This window comes from Salvelinus alpinus, chromosome 9 (genome assembly GCF_045679555.1).
Source record: "Salvelinus alpinus chromosome 9, SLU_Salpinus.1, whole genome shotgun sequence".
Taxonomy (NCBI): domain Eukaryota; kingdom Metazoa; phylum Chordata; class Actinopteri; order Salmoniformes; family Salmonidae; genus Salvelinus; species Salvelinus alpinus.
The window spans coordinates 77,345,533-77,363,850 of record NC_092094.1 but is presented as its reverse complement, the minus strand read 5'-3'; the positions used below and the strand labels follow the sequence as shown (position 1 = coordinate 77,363,850).

Genomic DNA, 18,318 nt, shown 5'->3' with positions numbered 1-18,318 from the left:
ACACACACAATCTACATATTTTCCTTTAGTTGTATTGTTTGTATATTGTTGTATTTTGAAATTGACTGACTGCTCTTGTCTATCAGTGTGTCAATGTTTTGTTACTTGTCGTGTTTTATATTTTTGTGTGGACCCCAGGAAGAAAAGCTACTACTTCTGCAAAAGCTAATGGGGATCCGAATAAATCAATTAAAACCAATTTAATTAACCAATTTGACTGTTTTAATGGTAAATGCTATTGAAGGCAGGAACATCTAAAAATGGGTGGATGATAACAAAGAGTATAGTCTACAGTATATACTGTATATAGAAAAATAAATATACTGTATGTGTCTGGCACGATCCGTGAATTACTGGCATGTCTTCTGTTGCATTATCCGTTGGCTACTTGTTCTGTTCTCTGCATGCCTCAAGCTGCCTCTGTTTTATGTCTCTGGCTATGTCCTAGGCTAGTATTCTTATACCCATTTCAAACAGAAGATTTGGTATGTTACCTGCAAAAAAATATGGCAATATTTATCTGACCCCTTTCAAACAGCTCCTTACTTCGAACTTATTTGTAGGTTTTCCTCTTTTATACATATCAGTGGGTAACTGGCAAATTGGGACAGATGGGAGGTGTTGTTAAACCATGGGTGCTGTTTTCAGTTCAAATTAGGGAGGTTTTAAACAAGTGTTAAACAAGTGAAGTGTTCATGAATTTACCTGCAAAAATAGCAGAGAACCATTCACACAGATCCAATACCTGTATTTTGGTTACAGGGTCTGTGAAAATGCAGGAATCACGACAAGCTCTTTAGGTGGCTTTTATTTTTCCATGTGTTTTACACCCTACCCCTTTCAGATATATGACAAAGCTGGTATAAAAATGCAGGCATGTTAAATTAGTGGGATTTTGGTCTGTGTATAAAAGGGATTTTAGATGGCTTCTTCTTCGCAATACTCTCCTTCTTCAATCAACACTGATCTCAAAAGGCTATAGCAGTGAAACCAGTATGGTGGCAATAACAAACACTGTCTGCCCTTTCAGACTGTACTGCTCTATAGGGAGGAGGAACGAGGTCATCTCAAATTGCTGGGACAGATCCTAATGATAACGATGATGATAATACCAAGCTGCTCAACCTCTCACACACTAATGATACTGTCTGGTTGTGGGGCTTCTAACCTTCCCTATCTCTCTCTATCGCTCTCCTGTATGTCTGTTTGTCTGTCTGTGTGAAGTCCTTGCTATGTATGAGAATGTTCTTAAGTGTCCTACACTGGGCTGCACGGGACGCGGCCATGTCAATAGCAACAGGAACTCCCACAGAAGGTGAGTCGCCCAACAGGACTGGCAGCCATCTTTGGAAATGCCAGGATCATCTGTGTTACGTCCACCTTTTGTTCAGTTGGAGATTTGATTTGTTTCCCTCCAATGACGGGTTGTTACTTTATCCTTGTTTCTTTCCTCTTTATTAGTACATTTTCTTTATTAAATGTTTTACTTGATATTCATGATTCTTTTTTTCATTTTGTTTAGGTTCTATTTATTTGCTCAAGTGTTTATTGTTTGATTGATTTATTTTACAATTGTATCATCTACTTGCCAATAATTTTGTGTTTGTATATTGTTGCACAAATGTCACTATTTTTATTGATTGCGATGGCAAAGGGGCTTACACAAGTATTTGGCTTTGGATATCTCAGTTACCACAACCATACCTAATTATGTGGTTGCTTGTCTAATGCTAAATTTGGAGTCACACGTGAAATGCTGTAATCCACACCTCAGATGAAAGAATCACAGATCAAGGTTTCCGGGAGAGAAGATGTGTGTATGGGTGTTGGTATTGAGGGTGGAACTGAAATACCCGTGTGCTCCCCTCTCCTGTCACACGGCTAGAGAGCGAGAGGTGAGAGAGAAAGAGAGAGAGAAGGGGAGCAGATCAGAGCAGGAAAGAATGAAAGGAGAGAGAAGGATGAGAAGGAGTGGAGTGTCACCCACAGCAGGTTTTGTGAGAGTCAGGGTGTATCAGCAACCATTAGCACCTCTCTACCACTCTGGCAGGAGGGCAGGAAGGCTACAGACCTGGGAAGACTGGAGCTCTCTCTTGCTGAGCACAGTGTCACTCACACACTGACACTCAGACAGGCATGCACACACATACTCACACACATAGACACACGGTACATACACACACACAGACATGCACACACTCGCACATACAGATACACATTACATACACACACAGACATGCACACACTCAACTTATCAGACAGTCATGTACACTAACACACACACACTTGCAAAACACACACACACACACACCTAAATGAACACCTACTAACTGATACTCACACCTCGAGAAGACACCTCTCCCTCCACCTGCGCTGGTTCAGGGCCATGATCTGAATAACCTCTCTACTGGGACTTGAAGCCTCTTTGCACTTCACAACAATTATAAAGAAGAATTTGTGAAATTATATATAATGATCAGAGCCTTTGTTAAATTTGGTTGATTGGCAGTATCTCAAACAGCTGTGCTGCAATAATATGTCCTTTATTAACCTTGGGAGGTTGGTGTGTGTGTTTTGGGAGGTTGTTTGGCCGGTGTGTTTGTGTGGATTGGGTAGCAGGGACAGGATTGTGTGCGTGTGCAGTTGGTTTATCCTCTGAAGCCACTCAACCAAAAAAAAGCAATCTGTTATAATAACCAACTGCGTTGTTGTTATTTAAAACGTTTGATGAAAATATATGATATTGGAAATTAACCAAAAACTCATTGAAAGGCAGGTAGGTAGATGGATTATCAGTTAGACAGACAAACAGACAGGCTGGCAAACCAGCAGGCAGACAGACAGGTGGTCAGCGATGCATTGAATGGGACCATTATATCGGTTCTTATATGATCAGTCTCACCTCCATTCCTAGAAAGACTGACAGGCAGGCAGACAGGTGGTCAGAGATGCATTGAATGGGACCATTATATTGGTTCAGATATGATCAGCCTCACCTCCATTACTGGTTGTCATACTCATCCCCCCTCTGTTGTCCTTTCAGCCTGTCGGGGTGTCCAATCGCTGCAGCAGAGAAGCTGGCTAAAGCCCAGGAGAAGAGCATCGGGTGCGATGGCTCCTCCAAGTCTAACCAGGGCTCTGACCGCGTACTCAGGTACTGTTCACTGCTCACCACACCACACTCAGCTTCCATAGGGACCACCTCACAGGTAGATGCAGAGTCCAACGGCCTGAATATATTAATTTAATACTCTACCAGGGTTGGGTTTCAGTCAATTTCAAATTATTTTACTCTTCCTGAATTTAAATGGAATTGGCCCCATTCCGGAGCACTACATTATATCCTACCTTACTATAACTCTGCTTGCATTAGTCAGTCAATGTTGGAAGGTTTTCTTAATTATTGTATTATAGATTTTCATATTTCTTTATGTCTGTTTGATTTCTTTATCTTTTGATCTCCCAGACAGTTATCGTTTGGAGACGCTCCACGTTCATTTTCTTGTTTATGAAGTGAAAGCCTTTATTGGGTTTTAAAGAGCTGAATCATTTCGACAAAAGTTGTTTTGATATGCAATGGTAGATATAACATTTCTATCCAATTAGACTGCATCACTAATTCAAGCTCTGATAATTTCTAGATAAAAACATTTTTATAAAATAATATCAGAGAAAATGCATGGCTTTAATTATGAGTTGTGTTTGGGTGAGACATTTTCAGGAAACAGCGTAGACATGTAGCTTAGATGAACTAAAAGCTAAGTCCAAGGATTCTCTTAGGCTAGAGTTGACTGTTGCCTTGCCTTTTCCCTTTTCTACATTCCCCTCCCCTTTCCCTCCCCCCTCTCCTCCCTTCCCCCTCCCCTCCCCTGCGTGATGTTTGGTGCCTCTGCTCTGTCCAACCTACACCCCCTCGTGGTTTATTTTCCAGGCCTATGTGCTTTGTGAAACAGCTGGAGATCCCTCAGTACGGCTACAAGAACACCAGCACGCCGCGCTCCAACCTGGCCAAGGAGCTGGAGAAGTACTCCAAGACCAGCTTTGACTACAGCAGCTTCACAGACAGCAGCCACGGCAACAATGTCTACGGCAAACGGGCCATCGCACCCAAGCTCCAAGGCAGGGACACTTCTCCTAAAGGATATGATGGTACAGTCCATCTTCCTGGCACTTCAGTTTTATCTGTTACCTACTTTATTGTTGTTCAGGTAGTCAATATGAATATTGTGTCAGTAGAATAATGAATATCCTTGCTTCTGTGGTTTGGTTTATGAATGGTCTGTATTCCAAGCCTTTTTTCTCCACCAATTCATTGTATTTTTTGCCCAGTGTTTCCAAATTCACCAATATTTTTACTTCCCAAATTCTTTATTGTTGAATGCATCCCCCACAGCCAAACTTGTAATGAATACTCAGGGAGAAAAAGGTGTAGATTCACGCGCTGAGCGCGGCAGGTGTTTTTTTCGCCTTCGCAGGAGGCAGGAATCGTGGTCACAGGCAGGCAATGGTCATACACAGGTAGGCAAACAGGCAGATGAATCAAAACAACACAAGGTTGACAAAGAAAAAAAAGACAGAACCAAACAAAACGACGGTAAGAGTATTTCCACGCCGTGCATTTGTCTATACTTGCGGATGAACTACCCCTATCTCTGTGTGCTTGTGTCCTCCAGTCAAGCGCTACTGTAAGAACTCCAGCTCGGCGAGCAGCCCGAACAGCACCTACGCCCCCAGCAGCAGCAGTAGCAGCCTGAGCTGTGGAGGAGGGGGCGGAGGGGGGGGCAGCAGCGCCAGCTCCACCTGCAGTAAGAGCAGCTTCGACTACACCCACGACATGGAGGCGGCCCACATGGCCGCCACGGCCATCCTCAACCTGTCCACGCGCTGCAGAGAGATGCCCCACGGCCTGGGAGGAAAACCCCAGGATCTCTGCTCTCGGGTAGGCGTTGTTTAGTGACCAACTCTTTATAAAGCCTTCAGAGCTGATACTTTTAAGTAGAGTTACATGAGATAATGGAATTGTGTGTAATGTACAATATTCGAAAGACGTGAGAGGAGGACACTACAGTTTTTTTTTTTTTTTTTTTACATAGAGGTTGACTTTCGGCCAACTGGAAATATTCAAATCCAACTTGACATCCTGTGGTCAACCGTAGAGTATCTCCTGTGGTCTAACATAGAGTATCATAGTATTGGTTAGACCATTGAATGATATCCTCGAAACACCTTCCCATCCCACTGCTAGAGGCCTTACTCTCCCAGCTCCAAGCTTCCTCTGTCCTGCCAGGTAATGTGAGCAGTGATGAGTGAGGATGATAGGGTCTCTTTAGCCGCGCACACTTGCGCTCTGTTAAAGAGATATCTAAGGCTGTGTCTCTCGAATGGCGCTCAGCAGGACAGCTTTATATTTTCCCTCCAGGGATCAGGTGAGGTAGATAGGGAGCACGGCGGGATGGGACGGATCGCCGCCGACACGCCGCGAGCCCAATATGTCATCAGGAGGAGATAAGGCGCCGGTATCCCTGCATTATCAGCATGGAGACGCCGAGCAGGTAAATAGGGAGGCCTTCTGCGTGAGGTAGAGCGGAGTGCACTCAGCTGGTAGAAGAGCCTTAACCAATCAGGACTTCCTCTCTCTTCCTCCCTTCCTCTCTGTCCATTTCTGCTCCGTAGGCGAGACAGGCAGGCAGGCAGGCAGGCAGGCAGGCAGGCAGGCAGGCAGGCAGGCAGGCAGGCAGACAGACAGACAGACAGACAGACAGACAGACAGACAGACAGACAGACAGACAGACAGACAGACAGACAGACAGACAGACAGACAGACAGACAGACAGACAGACAGACAGACAGACAGACAGACAGACAGACAGACAGACAGACAGGAGGCTCCAAGGCAGAGGTAGAGACAGGAAACGTCAGGGAGATTCTCAACCTTCTTTCATCTGAACACCTCCAGTCATGTCATTGCTTTTCTTACATTGTCTGTCTTTCCTCATCTACGTCCATTCCTATCTCTCTGAGTGAAAGCGAGGGAGACTGAGGAATACTCATGAATGCTGAGAGAGAATAACTTTGTTTAATTTTAGGAGCTGGAGGAGGCTGGTGGAAGTAATTTGGGGAAGCAGCCACTGACCCCTCCTGCTCTCTCTTGCCCCACCTCCTCCCAGCAACAGGGGACGGGGACTACCTGGGGGTCAGATGACAATCATGTGGTCTGTGAGGAAACAAACATGCTCGTTAACGCACAATGACACACATACTGTATATGCATATTAATTTGAAGCACACACATACCATGCCACATGAAAATATCTCTCTCTCTTTCTGCTGATAGCTTTAGCCTTGCCTCAAAGTTTTTCTCTCTACATTCTTCGCCCAAAACCATATTTGTTGGAGTGGCGGCAACGATATAATAAATGAATATATGAATATATTATATATATTAAATTAATATAGGGAAAACACTGACGTCTATCTTGGTCTACAAAGGCTGATTCTGTTTTGTCACCATAATAGCTTCAAATTCCAACGATCCTGAATCCAGTCACATATTGTCCAGAGCATGAAAAAAAAACTAGCTTGAGCTACTACAGTTGAAGTCGGATGTTTACATACACCTTAGCCAAATACATTTAAACTCAGTTTTTCACAATTCCTGACATTTAATCCTAGTAAAAATTCCCTGTCTTAGGTCAGTTAGGATCACCACTTTATTTTAAGAATGTGAAATGTCAGAATAATAGTAGAGAGAATGATTTATTTCAGCTTTCATTTCTTTCATCACATTCCCAGTGGGTCAGAAGTTTACATACAATCAATTAGTATTTGGTAGCATTACCTTTAAATTGTTTAACTTGGGTCAAACGTTTTAGGTAGCCTTCCACAAGCTTCCCACTATAAGTTAGGTGAATTTTGGCCCATTCCTCCTGACAGAGCTGGTGTAACTGAGTCAGGTTTGTAGTCCTCCTTGCTCGCACAAGCTTTTTCAGTTCTGCCCACAAATGCTCTATAGGATTGAGGTCAAGGCTTTGGGATGGCCACTCCAATACCTTGACTTTGTTGTCCTTAAGCCATTTTGCCACAACTTTGGAAGTATGCTTGGTGTCATTGTCCATTTGGAAGACCCATTTGCGATCAAGCTTTAACCTCCTGACTGATGTCTTGAGTTATTGCTTCAATATATCCACATAATTGTCCTTCCTCATGATGCCATCTATTTTGTCAAGTGCACCAGTCTCTCCTGCAGCCAAGCACCCCACAACATGATGCTGCCACCCCCGTGCTTCACGGTTGGGATGGTGTTCTTCGGCTTGCAAGCCTCCCCCTTTTTCCTCCAAACATAACAATGGTCATTATGGCCAAACAGTTCTATTTTTGTTTCATCAGACCAGAGGACATTTCTTAAAAAGTACGATCTTTGTCCCCATGTGCAGTTGCAAACCGTAATATGGCTTTTTTATGGCGGTTTTGGAGCAGTGGCTTCTTCCTTGCTGAGCGGTCGTTCAGGTTATGTCGATATAGGACTCGTTTTACTGTGGATATAGATACTGTACTTTTGTACCTATTTCCTCCAGCATCTTCACAAGGTCCTTTGCTGTTGTTCTGGGATTGATTTGCACTTTTCACATCAAAGTACATTCATCTCTAGGAGACAGAACGCGTCTCATTCCTGAGCGGTATGACGGCTGCGTGGTCCCATGGTGTTTATACTTGCGTACTATTGTTTGTACAGATGAAAGTGGTAACTTCAGGCATTTGGAGAAAAGAAATTCTGAGGTCTTGGCTGATTTCTTTATATTTCCTTTTGATGTCAAGCAAAGAGGGACTGAGTTTGAAGGTAGGCCTTGAAATACATCCACAGGTAAACCTCCAATTGACTCAAATGATGTCTATTAGCCTAACAAAAGCTTCTAAAGCCATGACATCATTTTCTGGAATTTTCCAAGCTGTTTAAAGGAACAGTCAACTTAGTGTATGTAACTTCTGACCCACTGGAATTGTGATACAGTGAATTATAAGTGAAATAATCTGTCTGTAAACAATTGTTGGAAAAATGACTTGTGTCATGCACAAAGTAGATATCCTAACCGACTTGCCAGAACTATTGTTTGTTAACAAGAGATTTGTGGAGTGGTTGAAAAACGAGTTTTAATGACTCCAACCTAAGTCTATGTAAACTTCTGACTTCAACTGTATGTGTACTTTACTCATTTTATTGGAAAGGGAAAGGGGGATACCTAGTCAGTTGTACAACTGAATGCATTCAACTGAAATGTGTCTTCCGCTTTTAACCCAACCTCTCTGAATCAGAGAGGTGCGGGGGACTGCCTTAATCGACATCCACGTCTTCGGCGCCCGGGGAACAGTGGGTTAACTGCCTTGCTCAGGGTCAAAACGACAGATTTTTACCTTGTCAGCTTGGGGATTCGATCCAGCAACCTTTCGGTTACTGGCCCAACACTCTGGAAGCACACCCCAGTACCCTAACCTCTGAGCCCAGAAGACTATTCAAGCCTATGTGCATCACAAAGAACCGGAACCTGGGTTTTGCTCCACTGGAACACAGGGAGAGTCCAGCCTAGGGGGAGTGTCGTGTGGAATCACTGTTAAAACAGGCGTGCCTTGGTTGGAGAGGGGGAGAGGAAAAGAGAGGAGAGGAGATGAGAGGGGGAGTGGAGGGGGTTGGAGTGAGGGATGTTAATGAGGGCAAGGGAAGGGTGACAAATAGATATTACCCCTCCCCTCCAGCCCCCTCCAAAAACAGGGCAGAATTCTACTGTGCACATGTTCACCAGATGCAGTACGTCAGCAGAGGCTGCTGAGGGGAGGAACACTTATATTAATGGCTAGGATGGAGTCAATAGAGTAGTATCAACCACCTGGAAACCATGCTTTGATGTGTTTGATACCATTTCATTGACTACATTCCAGCCATGATTATGAGTCGTCCTCCCCTCAGCTGCCTCCACTGCAGTACATGGATATACAGCTGGGTAGGAGAGGAAGGGAGCATTTTGGCTGATTATTCAAGCCTGTCTGTGTCCCTGTTTGTTGTGCGATATTTATTGTGTTTTTGGTTGACTAGCAGCTGTCCCTATGCAGCCACCCAGCGTTGCCCTCCCGCCAACCTCTAACCCCACAGCCCAGTCTCTCTGCCCAAATCCACTCACATCACACTCAAACCAGCCAGGCCCCAGTCTGCTCCCTCTGGCTGTGGAGGTTACAGACACTCTGAGGAAGGGAGGGAGGGAGGGAGGGATGGTGGGATTAGTGCAGGATCACTACATTTGCTCCCTTGCCCTTTACCACTGATGACCCTGTCTCTCCCACCAGTCACCGTGCCTTTTTCTTACCAGAAGGAAATATTTGGAGAGTTATGTAATCACATATATAACAGGTTTTTGAGCTGAATGTTGCTTTGCCTTTCTTCTCCTCCCTCTCTCCTTCCTACTGCCCCTCCCGTCTTTACTCCTTTCCCTGTCTATCTTCCTCCCTCCAGAACCCAGACCTAGAGGTGGATGAGAACGGGACATTAGACTTGAGTATGAAGCAGCGTTTGGGGGGTGGCGTAAGTGCGGTGCTCACCCCCCTGGAGCCCATGTCTCCCCAGCGCCAGGCTCTGATGCGTTACGGCATGGGGGATGACTGCTGGGATCTGCCGGTCGACTACGCCAAAATCAAATGCATCGACGAGGACAGCAAAGAGGTACTGAAATGTGAAGGATGATGATGCTAATGATGATTAGATGATAATGCCGATCACTACTCTGACCTGTAACTCGGATTGTGGGATGAGGCTATCCTATCTTTCAATGACTTTCTATAACATTAGCTTCACAGTACCTCAGTACTCTAATAACTTTTACATGGCAGCATTCAAATATCCTGCATATAAACAAACAGCTTGCATACTGTACATACATCTAACATTAAGATTCACAAAGGCCTGCATACAGAAGTCCCCCGCTGCATTTCAACAACACCCATCCATTTGGCAGTACCTACTGTGTTTCACATCTGTCCAACCCAAGCCATCTGTCTCCAAGGACTTTCTGTTGATTCCTTTTTGTATAAGACTCCCATTTCATGTTGAGGTCATTTTTAACACCAGCCCAGATCTCAGGTTGAATGATTGGAAAGTCATATTAGGAGTTCTCAAGGAAAACAATTAATTATTTTTTATGTTCATTTCCATCAGCCTCACCATACAGCAGACAGAGGTAGGCTGTGTCTCTCTGCTGTTCGCCAGAATTAATTATGCAAATAAATATTTGGAGGGAATCTAAATAGCTCTTCTCGGCAAAAGACTGCAGGAAATCAGTGTGTGTGGGGGTGTATTTGTGCGTGCGTGTGCATGTGAGCGTGCCTGTGTGTGTGCATGCCTGTGAATGTGTGCCAGTTTTGGCACTGTAGAGGACCTTGCAAAATGACCCAGCCCAATGCTCTTCAAAATGTGCTGGATATATTTGCCTGTCTTTAGGGGCATTACTGTACACAAAGGAAAATAGATGGTTTACATCAATAGTCTTGCCCCGCCTGGCTGCCTGCACTGTAGACAAAGCCAGCCTGCAGTCAGACTCTAGAGATCTAAGACTTCACCACAGTGCCATCTAGGGTATCTGTTAAGTACTGCATTAGAACGCTCAGCCAAACTCCTAACTCTGATTCCATTGTGTTGAGGGTAATAGGCATAGGGAAGCACAACATAGTGAAGCCTACTGGAGCACAACAAAGAGTCTCTCTAACAGGTTTTCCTCATATAATCCTGTAAATAGATAGCTCTAATCTAGTAATATGCAGCACTTAGTAAAAACTCCAGAGTTTCTCGTCTAAAGAGATAGTCCTGACGTTTCCAGTCTGTCGTGGTAAGAAGTCCTTTACTTCATCAATCCTCAAAGAATGCTTAATATACACAACAGCATTTCCAGTCTCCTCATTCTGAGTCTCTTCTGTTGATTCGCAAACACTCAAACAAATTGGCTTAGGTGCTCCCAGGATCCCAACAGCGGTACTGTAAACGGCATTATTTCTACTTCCTAAGTGCTGCGTTCTCTCCACAGCCCAGATTGACGGTATGACAGAGCCTCCTCTGCCACCACCTTGGCAGCCCACCAGACAGGCGCAGCCATTTGCATGCAAATTGAGAGAGCAGAGTGCCATTGTGTTTTAAAGAGACCTGCTTCTAAGGCTCTGAGTGCCAAGGCAGCTCTCTCTCTATTTCTCTCTCTCTCTCTGTGTGTGTGTGTGTGTGTGTGTGTGTGTGTGTGTGTGTGTGTGTGTGTGTGTGTGTGTGTGTGTGTGTGTGTGTGTGTGTGTGTGTGTGTGTGTGTGTGTGTGTGTGTGTGTGTGTGTGTGTGTGTGTGTGTGTGTGTGTGTGGCTGATAATCCACCCTCTGAAGGTCTGAGTAATACCTCTGGTTAAGGAAGAGCCAAGCCAGTGACTGTGCCACCAACCGATTGTGCTCTAAGTTGGTATTTGTTGGTGTGTCTATTATATCAAAAGTTATTGGTCACATACACGTGTTTAGCAGATGTTATTGCGGGTGAGGCGAAATGCTTGTGCTTCTAGCTCCGATAGTGCAGTAATATCTAACAGTTTCACAACATATACCAAAAATACACGTAAATCTATGCAAGGAATGGATAAAGAATATATACATATACTGTATGTCAGAGTGGCATTGGACTAAGATAGTTGTGCCCCTCTTCTAGCCTGCTGGTGGCCCAGGGACGGCTTTAAACTGTAGCTGGCAGCCACTGGCAGCCTGATGGACCACGCTACCCATGCCTTCTGTCACCCATAGTGCAACTCCACAGATAGTTGGTCTGTCAGAGCTGTCAGTTTCAATCCATAGTCCCCCTCCGTCCATGCCATCTTTCTGACTGTGTGTATCTCCCTTTGTCTCTCTTTGTCTCTCTCTCTCCATTCCCCCTCTCTTTCTCACCCATCACTCACTCTCATCCACTCTTTCTCTCACCTAAATCCCCTTCATCATCTAGCCTGATGACCTGGACCCGTTCCGGGATCTGCTGGAGGAGCGAGGTTACTCTGGTGACGTCACCATGCACAGCCCCAAGCCCAAGTACGCCCAGTGCAAGGAGAGCAAGAAGGACCTGATAACGTAAGACTGACCTGGATGGGATATGTGTGCGTGTGTGTCACAGGAGGTTGGTGGCACCTTAATTAGGGAGGGTGGGCTCATGGAAATGGCTGAAGCATAATAAGTGGAATGTATCAAATACATCATTCCATTCGCTCCGTTCTGGACAGTATTATGAGCCGTCCTCCCCTCAGCAGCCTCCTGTGGAGTGTGTGCCACCACTCCACTCAGCTCCACTCCCCCTGCTGCCATCTGCTTTTCACCCCCTCCGTCTTTGCTTTCCCTTCTTTTTTGTCTCTGTTCTTTTCCTTGGCTTCAAAGGAACCACCCACCTCTTCTCCTTGGCATGCTACATTTGCAGTGCACATTTCTGCCAGCTTTTCATTTGATCCACAGCTCTTCAGCCAGTGTATTGATGGCTTCTTATGCTTCTCTTATGTTGATGCTTTATTGTAATAAAACATCAGTACCTCTTCATGTTGCAGCTGCGCCCTAGAACGGGGTCCAAAACAAACAATTTTTGCAGACAGTGAAGCTAAACTGGAAACAATGAAAAACAAATCAGCCAACAAGAAAGACACAAACAAACCTTCTATGTCTTTATTTTATGTTCCTCTCGTTATGGTTTCATTGTGTCTATTTCTCTGGTGACAGATGCCCAACACCTGGGTGTGACGGGAGAGGTCACGTGACTGCCGATTACGTGTCACATAGAAGGTGTGACTTCATTTTCTCCTGGTGGAATAAGTCTCTTGGATTTATTGTTTTCAGCTTACCTTGACTATGCTGTCAGACTAATGCAGCCAGAATGCACATCTCTGTGTTGACCTTTTGAGTACGATTACAGTTAACCTTTTGAGTCCAAGTACAGTATCATCATGGTACACATAGGCCTACCAGATACCCAATAATTGTGTCAAGGAATCTAGCCAATGAACTTACAGAGCATGTAAACAAAAGCTTTGTGTTCTACACAGGCTATCACTCAGAGAGTTAACACTTTTAAATTACTGACCCAAATTCCCCCCTACACTCGCATCATGGCTTTCTTGCAATTCCAGTCTGTGTGTCAGTGTCTGCGTGTGTGTGTGTGTGTGTGTGTGTGTGTGTGTGTGTGTGTGTGTGTGTGTGTGTGTGTGTGTGTGTGTGTGTGTGTGTGTGTGTTTGTGTGTGTGTGTGTGTGTGTGCGTGTGCGTGTGTGTACAGTATGTACATGTTGTACAGTATGTGTCTCTGTCATCATGTTTCAGCGGTGGGTACTCTCTCTTGTTTGCCTCACTAACGTTGTCCTGGTATCTTTCAGTCTCTCTGGCTGTCCTTTAGCTGACAAAAGCATTCGCAGTATGATGGCCACCAACTCACAAGAGCTCAAGTAAGGCGTGAGATGTTTCATTCTTAATTTTCTTTCCTCTTTTTTTGATATATTGTGAAAAAGGTATCATTTACCAAACAGGTTTTAGTTCCTCAGACAAAGCTAATACACTCCACTGACTGTTACGGTGAAATACATTATAGATGTGGTACAGAATGGGTGTGTTTTTGAGTGTGTCCCTCAAGACCTGTTGATTACTGTAGGCCCTGATTCGCTGTGCTTTCTGTCCCAGGTGCCCGACACCGGGGTGCGATGGTTCTGGGCATAATACTGGCAACTACGCATCACACAGAAGGTAAATATACACACACACACACCTGTAGTTCATCACACAGAAGGTAAATACACACACACACACCTGTAGTTCATCACACAGAAGGTAAATATACACACACACACACACACACACCTGTAGTTCATCACACAGGCAGTAGACTGGACAAAGACCACTCAGCCTGGGTCAGAGTTCTCTGTGTCTGTAATATCTGTCATTGACGTGGTTGCCTTTCCTCTGCAGTCTATCCGGGTGTCCTCGGGCCAGGAAGAGTGGGATCAAGATCACACACAGTAAAGAGGACAAGGAGGACCAGGAGCCCATCAGGTAGAGTTAGCCTGCCATGAATGAGACGCAGTCTCCCAGTGTTTGAGTGTTCCCAAACACCTCTCAAAGACTTAGGGTACTACAGAGCTCACCCATTTTCTAGATGCCCTTAACCAATTACATTTGATGCCTTTAACCAACTCTTAGTGTTCTTAACACAACATTTTAACAGATTAGATTGAGACAGAGCTGGGCAACCCCCAGTCTACCATGGTTTTAGAAGGAGGGCTGTCCTGCATAGGGATCTGCTGTGTTGGCATCACATAGAGATACAGAGACCACTAGCTGAGACAGAGAATGATCTGGATTCTACCTAAATCCTCCCATCGATTTCTATGTGGTGCTGAGAGGAAACCAACGCCCTTGGCCTGTCCGTGCGTCAGTCTGTCTGTCTCACACGGTCAGCCAAGCCCAAAGAGGCAGGGACGCTTTCCGAAACATCTATCTCCACTAAAACAGCCTAAAATGAGCACTGGCTGGTGGAGAAAAGTTCTAGGACTTTCTGAAAGCATTTGGAACTGTGTTGAGGTTTGGACCAGTTTTTATCCGCGTTATTTCAGGGACGGGGAAGAGATTCTGACTGTTTCTGGAAATAGAATAAGCCTGATTGATAGATTAATAAAACCAAGGGGAGTTATAACCATAATCCATTGGGGAAATATGATGTGTTGAAACATTTGCAGCTTCACTGCATCTGATTAGCCATAGTGCTGACTGCTGATTTAACGTTGACTCACTTTAATCTGTGTCAGTGCGATAAACTGCCATAGGGACAGATTAGACCAGATTTAAGGTGTTTTTATTTATATTTAAGTTGGAGTGATTATATATATAGTTGAAGTCGGAAGTTTACATACACCTTAGCCGAATACATTTAAACTCAGTTTTTCACAATTCCTGACATTTAATCCTAGTAAAAATGCCCTGTCTAAGGTTGGTTAGGATCACCACTTTATTTTAAGAATGTGAAATGTCAGAATAATAGTAGAGAGAATATTTATTTCAGCTTTTATTTCTTTCATCACATTCCCAGTGGGTCAGAAGTTTACATACACTCAATTAGTATTTGGTAGCATTGCCTAAATTGTTTAACTTGGGTCAAACGTTTCAGGTAGCCTTCCACAAGCTTCCCACAATAAGTTGGGTGAATTTTGGCCCATTCCTCCTGACAGAGCTGGTGTAACTGAGTCAGGTTTGTAGTCCTCCTTGCTCGCACAAGCTTTTTCAGTTCTGCCCACAACTGTTCTATAGGATTGAGGTCAGGGCTTTGTGATGGCCACTCCAATGCCTTGACTTTGTTGTCCTTAAGCCATTTTGCCACAACTTTGTAAGTATGCTTGGTGTCATTGTCCATTTGGAAGACCCATTTGCGACCAAGCTTTAACTTTCTGACTGATGTCTTGAGATGTTGCTTCAATATATCCACATAATTGTCCTTCCTCATGATGCCATCTATTTTGTGAAGTGCACCAGTCCCTCCTGCAGCAAAGCACCCCCACAACATGATTCTGCCACCCCCGTGCTTCACAGTTGGGATGATGTTCTTCGGCTTGCAAGCCTCCCCCTTTTTCCTCCAAACATAACAATGGTCATTATGGCCAAACAGTTCTATTTTTGTTTCATCAGACCAGAGGACATTTCTCCAAAAATTACGATCTTTGTCCCTATGTGCAGTTGCAAATCGTAGTCTGGCTTTTTTATGACACTTTTGGAGCAGTGGCTTCTTCCTTGCTGAGCGGCCTTTCAGGTTATGTCGATATAAAACTCGTTTTACTGTGGATATTGTAACGGGGTGTGTAACCGGTGACAGGGAAGTCAGACGCAGGAGAGCAGAAATAGGTAGTAGCCGGAGCAGTTTAATCCAAAAACCAACGGCATAAAAAAACAACAGAATATAGGTACAAAAACCCCGATGCGCACCAGTAAACATGTGCACAAGCACTTACAACAAACAATTCCAAAGACATGGGGGGAACAGACATGGGTTAAATACACAACAAATAATGAGGGAAATGGAAACCAGGTGTGTAGGAAAACAAGACAAAACAAATGTAAAATGAAAAATGGATCGACGATGGCTAGAAGCCCGGTGACGCCGACCGCCGCCCGAACAAGGAGAGGAAACGACTTCGGTGGAAGTCGTGACAGATATAGATAATTTTGTACCTGTTTCCTCCAGCATCTTCACAAGGTCCTTTGCTGTTGTTCTGGGATTGATTTGCACTTTTCGCAGGAAAGTATGTTCATTTCTAGGAGACAGAACGCATCTCCTTCCTGAGCGGTATGACGGCTGCGTGGTCCCATGGTGTTTATACTTGCATACTATTGTTTGTACAGATGAATGTGGTACCTTCAGGCGTTTTGGAAATTGCTCCCAAGGATGACTTGTGGAGGTCTAAAATGTTAAGGTCTTGGCTGATTTCTTTTGATTTTCCCATGATGTCAAGCAAAGAGGCACTGAGTTTGAAGGTAGGCCTTGAAATATATCCACAGGTACACCTCCAATTGACTCAAATGATGTCAATTAGCCTATCAGAAGCTTCTAAAGCCATGACATCATTTCTGGAATTTTCCTGACCCACTGGAATTGTGATACAGTGAATTATAAGTGAAATAATATGTCTGTAAACAATTGTTGGAAAGATTACTTGTGTCATGCACAAAGTAGATGTCCTAACCGACTTGTCAAAACTATCGTTTGTTAACAAGACATTTGTGGAGTGGTTGAAAAACGAGATTAATTGACTCCAATATAAGTGTATGTAAACTTCTGACTTCAACTGTATATATTCTCCCATTATGCATACTGGTACTCGAAGCAAACTGCTTTCAATTCTGTAATGATATTTCAATAAATGTAGGCACCCATGAAACTATATGTGTCCAACTTTACATTACATAGACCATATGGCATTGCAATAACTATGTAATTACACAATTCTTCCTGACAATTTATCCTGATCAGGAAAAACGCTGGGCTCTTGTCAGAAAGAAACTCCAGTCCCTGGTTATTAGAATAACCACAGCATCCCTCTGCAATCAACAGGTGTCCGGTCCCGGGCTGTGATGGTCAGGGTCACGTGACGGGGAAGTACGCGTCTCACCGCAGTGCATCAGGCTGTCCCCTAGCTGCCAAGCGGCAGAAGGACGGCTACATGAACGGCTCCCAGTTCACATGGAAGGCTGGGAAGACAGACGGAATGTCCTGTCCCACCCCAGGCTGTGACGGCTCAGGCCACGTCAGTGGGAGCTTCCTCACGCACCGGAGGTGGGTCTGGGTCCTGAATCAATATTCCATAATGCATCCTCTCTTTATCCCTTCCCTGATGTATTCACTGATCTGACATTACAGGCTTTGTGAAAGCTATGTCGTGGAGCCAATGCTTTCACCTATCCAGTCAAGTTGTGTGTGTGTGTCTAAATAAAATATGCACTATTTGTGTGTAACTATTTTCTCATCTGTTCCCCTAGTTTGTCAGGCTGTCCGCGTGCCACGTCTGCCATGAAAAAAGCCAGACTGACTGGACTGTCTGAAATGCTAACGATAAAACAGCGCACCAGCAATGGTAATGACTGTCATACACACAATGGAGCCAATCAGGAGAGTGTATGTGTAATGAGCTTCTGAATGGAATCCCAATCTAATATAAAAAGCCAATCAGGAGTGTGTATGCGTAATGAACTCCTAAATCGAATCCCAATCTGAAACAAAGTGTCCTGGATTGCCATACAGCAATCACAGAAATCCATACAGCCTCTGAGCTAGCAAGCACGCCTGTGACAATTAGGCTATTCATAAATGCGGTAAAGGAGTCAATGGAACGCTGATGTTCAATGACCAGATTGGCGCACATTCAACAAATCTGTTCTTACAACGTGGATATTAGTCAAATCCGTCATTATTTATGTAGTATAACAGGCCCACAAATTCGCTGCATTACATGTAGAAGTTGTCCCTTTTCAGGTTTAGAAGAAGTGACTGCTAAATGCTAACTCCCCTTCATATAAGCTGGTTAGCATAGCTAGCATACAGAAATCGTTGATTGTTGTTTTTAACTGTAATGCAGTTGATTGGTTGATATCCATACAAGCATTATATTTTTACCTCAACATATTGTGAAATACACATATAAACAATAGCCTAAATGTAGACACATTTTGCTGGTGGGCAATGAGGGTCACTTGAGATCTTTCCCCCACGTCCCTTTCCCTCACGCGTTTCCATGGCAATTCCATTGTTTTTG

At 44.3% G+C, this 18,318-nt stretch overlaps 1 protein-coding gene across 9 annotated transcripts in view; it reads left to right on the top strand.

Annotated features, from left to right (window-relative positions):
- LOC139530662 (myelin transcription factor 1-like protein) overlaps positions 1 to 18,318 on the top strand; it is a 140,007-nt gene that overhangs the window by 110,705 nt on the left and 10,984 nt on the right. For all 9 annotated transcript variants that reach the window (XR_011666095.1, XR_011666096.1, XM_071327250.1 and 6 more), the window contains exons 9-19: positions 1,225 to 1,315; positions 3,044 to 3,154; positions 3,932 to 4,149; positions 4,674 to 4,939; positions 9,500 to 9,706; positions 12,001 to 12,122; positions 13,405 to 13,473; positions 13,706 to 13,768; positions 13,991 to 14,074; positions 17,121 to 17,342; positions 17,546 to 17,640. Coding sequence is in view for 7 of the 9 variants with exons in the window: in XM_071327250.1 (XP_071183351.1) it covers positions 1,225 to 1,315; positions 3,044 to 3,154; positions 3,932 to 4,149; positions 4,674 to 4,939; positions 9,500 to 9,706; positions 12,001 to 12,122; positions 13,405 to 13,473; positions 13,706 to 13,768; positions 13,991 to 14,074; positions 17,121 to 17,342; positions 17,546 to 17,640 (1,548 nt within the window). In the remaining 2 variants the exon portion in view is untranslated. The remainder of the gene's footprint in view (positions 1 to 1,224; positions 1,316 to 3,043; positions 3,155 to 3,931; positions 4,150 to 4,673; positions 4,940 to 9,499; positions 9,707 to 12,000; positions 12,123 to 13,404; positions 13,474 to 13,705; positions 13,769 to 13,990; positions 14,075 to 17,120; positions 17,343 to 17,545; positions 17,641 to 18,318) is intronic.